Source organism: Mandrillus leucophaeus, unplaced genomic scaffold (genome assembly GCF_000951045.1).
Source record: "Mandrillus leucophaeus isolate KB7577 unplaced genomic scaffold, Mleu.le_1.0 Scaffold2, whole genome shotgun sequence".
Taxonomy (NCBI): domain Eukaryota; kingdom Metazoa; phylum Chordata; class Mammalia; order Primates; family Cercopithecidae; genus Mandrillus; species Mandrillus leucophaeus.
The window spans coordinates 2,226,246-2,231,389 of record NW_012102031.1 but is presented as its reverse complement, the minus strand read 5'-3'; the positions used below and the strand labels follow the sequence as shown (position 1 = coordinate 2,231,389).

General features: G+C 40.4%; 1 protein-coding gene across 2 annotated transcripts in view; it reads right to left on the bottom strand.

Annotated features, from left to right (window-relative positions):
* MKL1 (megakaryoblastic leukemia (translocation) 1) overlaps positions 1–4,894 on the bottom strand; it is a 188,867-nt gene extending 183,973 nt beyond the window's left edge. For both annotated transcript variants that reach the window (XM_011978805.1, XM_011978806.1), the window contains exon 1: positions 4,746–4,894. In XM_011978805.1, the coding sequence (XP_011834195.1) occupies positions 4,746–4,874 (129 nt within the window). In that variant the 5' untranslated portion in view covers positions 4,875–4,894. The remainder of the gene's footprint in view (positions 1–4,745) is intronic.
* Positions 4,895–5,144: the final 250 nt, after the last annotated feature.

The window sequence follows — 5,144 nt, the reverse complement described above, 5'->3', positions numbered from 1 at the left end:
ACAGTGGCCAGATCTCAGCTCACGGCAAGCTCCGCCTCCCGGGTTCACGCCATTCTCCTGCCTCAGCCTCCTGAGTAGCTGGGACTACAGGCGCCCACCAACTCGCCCGGCTAGTTTTTTGTATTTTTTTTAGTAGAGACAGGGTTTCACCGTTTTAGCCAGGATGATCTCGATCTCCTGACCTCGAGATCCGCCCGTCACGGCCTCCCAAAGTGCTGGGATTACAGGTTTGAGCCACCGCGCCTGGCCATAATGCTCAATTTTTAAACACTGTTAGCCAGGTTAGTTTGTTACTCTAAGAAGACGTATTGCTACTGTGACAACCACATGGTACTTCTATACAAGAGATATCAAAAGTAAACAATTAGTATGGCTCTACAGATTATGTATCACAAACGGGAAAAGACAGTTTACAATGGATAAATCTGGCAGACAGGGACTCAACCAAATGATGAGATTTAACATCACCATTAATGAAACAAACCAATATGGCAGGTAGGCCTTTAAAAAGCTCAAGTGTAGCCGGGCGTGGTGGCTCATGCCTGCAATCCCAGCACTTTGGGAGGTCGAGGTGGGTGGATCATGAGCTTAGGAGTTTGAGACCAGCCTGGTCAACATGGTGAAACCAGTCTCTACTAAAAATACAAAAATTAGCCGGGCATGGTGGCACACACCTGTGATCCCAGTTACTCAGGAGGCTGAGGCACGAGAATCGCTTGAACCCAGGAGGCAGAGGTTGCAGTGAGCCAAGATCACACCATTGCACTCCAGCCTGGGTAACAGAGCAAGACTCCGTCTCAAAAAAAAAAAAAAAAAGGAAAAGCTCAAATGTACGACAATATTCACATCTTTTACTGAGCATCTGAATACTTATGCACAGAGCAGAGTTCTCCAAATTAGCTAATACCTGATCTGTATACACACACAAGAAATAACCAATAAATTATTCCGTTTAAAAATAAATGAATAGCAGCTGGGCACGGTGGCTCATGCCTGTAACCCCACCACTTTAGGAGGCCAAGGCGGACGGATCACGAGGTCAAGAAATCGAGACCATCCCAGTCAACATGGTGAAACCCCATCTCTACTAAAAAAATACAAAAAATTAGCCAGGTGTAGTGGCACACGCCTGTAGTCCCAGCTACTTGGGAAGCTGAGGCAGGAGAATTGCTTGAACCTGGGAGGCAGAGGTTACAGTGAGCTGATATCGCGCCACTGCACTCCAGCCTGGTGACAGAGCGAGACTCTATCTCAAAAAAAAAATAAATAAATAAATAAATAGCAAATGAAATGAACAAAAACCCAGAATAATGAGCTCTTACTGAGAGGCCTGAGGCATTACAAGATAACAACTTTCAAAGAAAAAAATAACTTTGAATAAAAGCTAAATCCCTTCTTTTCAAGGTTACACTTTTTAAAAAGTGTTGAGAAAATGTAATAAAATAACAAATGAGTGGTATGTTTGACCAGTAATAAGAAATATATAAAGAAGAAGAGGAAAGAAGAGGTGCAATACGCAGAGTGGTGGAAAACTTCATGAGTGGAAGAAGATTAAATCTGATGCAGAACTTAATAAAATGTGTGCCTGACTTCAAAGGAAGTTAAAAAGTGGTGTTTACATGGGATCTTTTTGGGGCACTGGAAATGTAATACTGGAGTGGGGCAATGGTTGCACATCTCCACAAAATTACTAAAAATAAACTGTACACTTCAAACAGGCAAATTCTGTAGTATATAAATTACACCTCAATAAAGTTATTTTTAAAGAACTAATATTTGTTCAACAAAGAAGGAAAAATTACATTAAGTTTCTCTCACTAAACCATAAAAAGGAAGTGGCCAAGAGGAAAAGTACAGTAATTCATTCAATAGACAGAAAAATAAACATGGAAAAATGCATAGATTAAGAAATGTTAATGTGTCCACCTCAGCCCTTTAAAGGACAGTATAGTATCAGGTAATTCTGCTGCTCTTAACCAGATTTTTTTCACCTCTCATAGATATATGCACAAGTCCAAAGGAGAAGGAAGATTTCAGTTTAATTGCATATCACCTAGGAGAGAGCCGAACAATTTATTCTGACCCCCAGCTATTGCATGACTGAAAAACATAGAGATGGTATCTCCCAAGAGAGAAGAATTTCAAGAGAAAATTTAAAAACAGAAAATCAAATATATAATTGTTTTAAAAGAACGTGTGGACCAGGCATGGTGGCTCACGCCTGTAAATGCAAACACTTTGGGAGGCCGGGGTAGGAGAATCACCTGAGGCCAGGAGTTCAAGACCAACCTGGACAATACAGTGAGACATCAGTCTCTACCAAAAAAATTTTGTTTTTTTTTTTTTAATTAGCCAGGCATGGTGGCACATGCCTGCAGTCCTAGCTACTCTGGAGGCTGAGGCAGAAGGATCACTTAAACCCAGGAGTTCAAGGCTACAGTGAACTGTAATTGTTCCACACTGCAATTCAGTTTGGGTAACAAATCAAGACCCTGTCTCTCAATAAAAAACAAACAAACAAACAAACAAAACTGTGGAAATTTTTTTTTTTTTTTTTTTTTTTTTTGAGACAGGGTCTCACTCTGTCACCCAGGCTGGAGTGCAGTGATGCAATCACAGCTCACTACAGCCTCTACTTCCCAGGCTCAAGCAATCCTCCCACCTCAGCCTCTCTAGCAAATGGGACTACAGGCACATGTCACCATGCCCGGCTAATTTTTCTGGTGTTTTTTGTAGAGACAGGGTTTCACCATGTTGCCCAGGCTGGTTTCAAACTCCTGGATTCAAGCAATTCATCCACCTCAGCCTCCCAAAGTGCTGGAATTACAGGCATGAACTACCACATCCAGCCTGGTAATTTTTTTACAAGCATAATGACAACAGTCAATTCCCTCAACCAGGTGAAACAGCCAAATGGGGAATTTTCTTGGTATTTTTGGAGAAGATTAATTTGCATTGGCTCAGGGACTTTTGCAGAAGTTTCCCAAAACAGCAGTACTGTACTTTTTTACTCCATTTGCAGATACAGAGATCAAGCAAAACTGCACCTATAAACAACCCCAATCCACATTTGCTTTGAGCTCTGAAAATATTAACCTACACTGACCTCTCCTGCACCAACTTCAGCAAATCCTAGGTCAAGAGTCTCAACTTCCCAAAACAGCACAGGTGTCTCTAATTTCAGACCTGCTAGTCTCCACCCTGCCTTTGGCTAATCAGTAGCAAGCCCCCCAAAAAAGAAAACTAACTCATATAATTATTTTCTTTCCTTCTCCAGAAAACAAATGAAATAACATGAAACACTACACAATTCTATATCCTCTAAATGGCTATTATAAACAGTTCAAGACACTGAGTCACAATATTATTCACCTAGACTTGAAAAACTGTAATATCAATGAACTTGATATAGTTCAATAAAAGAACATACATGAAAATTTACAGTATAATGCCTAACTCCAGCAGGAATTCAATAAAAGTTGGTACCTTTCTTTACTTTCCATTAATTTTTATCACACAGTGTTTCCATGAAACAGTTTATTATCCCAATATAAAAGTACAACAATAGAAAAAAGATATTTTTCTGACTGATCACACAGACCACACCCAGAAAATTCAGACCACTAAATGACAATGAAGGATTCATTTACAGAAGTTAAACTTTAATCTACCATCTCCTCCTCCTTCCTAGACAGCAGTGTCAATTCCAAGGCCACGTTCCTTCTGCTACAGGAAGTGGCTACACTGTTTTTCCCTGCAGCAAAGTACTAAAGGTTTCTCTTCTTTGTGACTGAGAGAAAGCCAGTCTCAAGAACCTGTGCTAAGTGTAGATGCAGCAAGAGTTCAGACTGACATCATCCCATAGAACCACACACACAAGTTTACAGAATTCCTGGTTGGGAAGTCCTGTTTTGACTGTCAAGTTTACTCTCCAACTGAGCCAGGTCTCCTGTACCAATGAGCAAGGGGAATCTCAACATACCTTTGGTGACAGAAAACTAGAACTACATGAACTAGCACTAGCCTTTACCTTGACACAAAATATTCTGACAGAAATAGTTTTGCAGAGCTGCGTGAACTGCCATCTATAGCTCTTTTTGCAGGCACCTGACATAAGACAGATATATAAGCCAAAGCTGTATCTGGTGTACGTTTGTTCAGGCCCGGGAGCTTAAGATAGGAACAAAGCATGCTGTGTCAAATCAAACTCTAGTGGTTACAGATGGACAGATCCTGTCATCAGTAAGAAAATTTACAGTTGCCAGTAATGGCCTGGCTACTGTCTAGTCAGGTCCTTTGTTGCATTTAGTCTACCATTCACACAGGCTACTGATTTTTAGAGTGATCAGAAGAAGCTAGACTACCATTACCCACTACCCTAAATTGGTTTACATAATGGCTCCAACACAAAAACTTCTGCCCCCAGGGACTGGATTAAAGAGGTAGGAGTATGTGTGGGTGGGTACATGTGTAAATTCATGGTTCTGTTCTAGGACCACCAAAATTTTACATTGGTTATGCTGTTTCTCAGCATTCTCTACATTCTAACGAGATACTAGATGTAGTCCACAACACTGGATAAACCACAGGACAGACCATCAAGCGGCACGATGAGTGACACTGAAAAAGATAATGTTTCCCCAAACAACAGTCAAACCTGATCTATTCTAGGTCAGTATAACTGAAGATACTAACGACCACATTAGGAAAGGAGGGAGGGAAGAGTAAATAAATCTGGGACCTACCTTGCTTACAATTCCCACAGACAGATGAAATTCAATTCCATGCCAACCATACCCTCCGATCACTACAACACAAACAGAAAAATAAAAGTTCATGCAATATAAACAGTTCTTCCCATTCCTAAAAAACATTTGGTTTCAAAGGTAAGAAGCTGTTTCTTATCTCCTTTCAATCCTCTCCATGCCCACAACAGTGTTAAGAGTTCTGTCACTGGTAAAAAGGCCCATATAAGTGGAGTTAAATAATAGGTAACACTGATTGAGCACTTCCTATATGCTAGTATACTGTTGCAAGTGCTTAAATATTAAAACTAAATCTCACAACTCTGTAAGTGTTTTTATTAACTCATTTTATATCCAAATGACAATTGTCCTATACCTCTGAAAATTGCTCTTATTGAT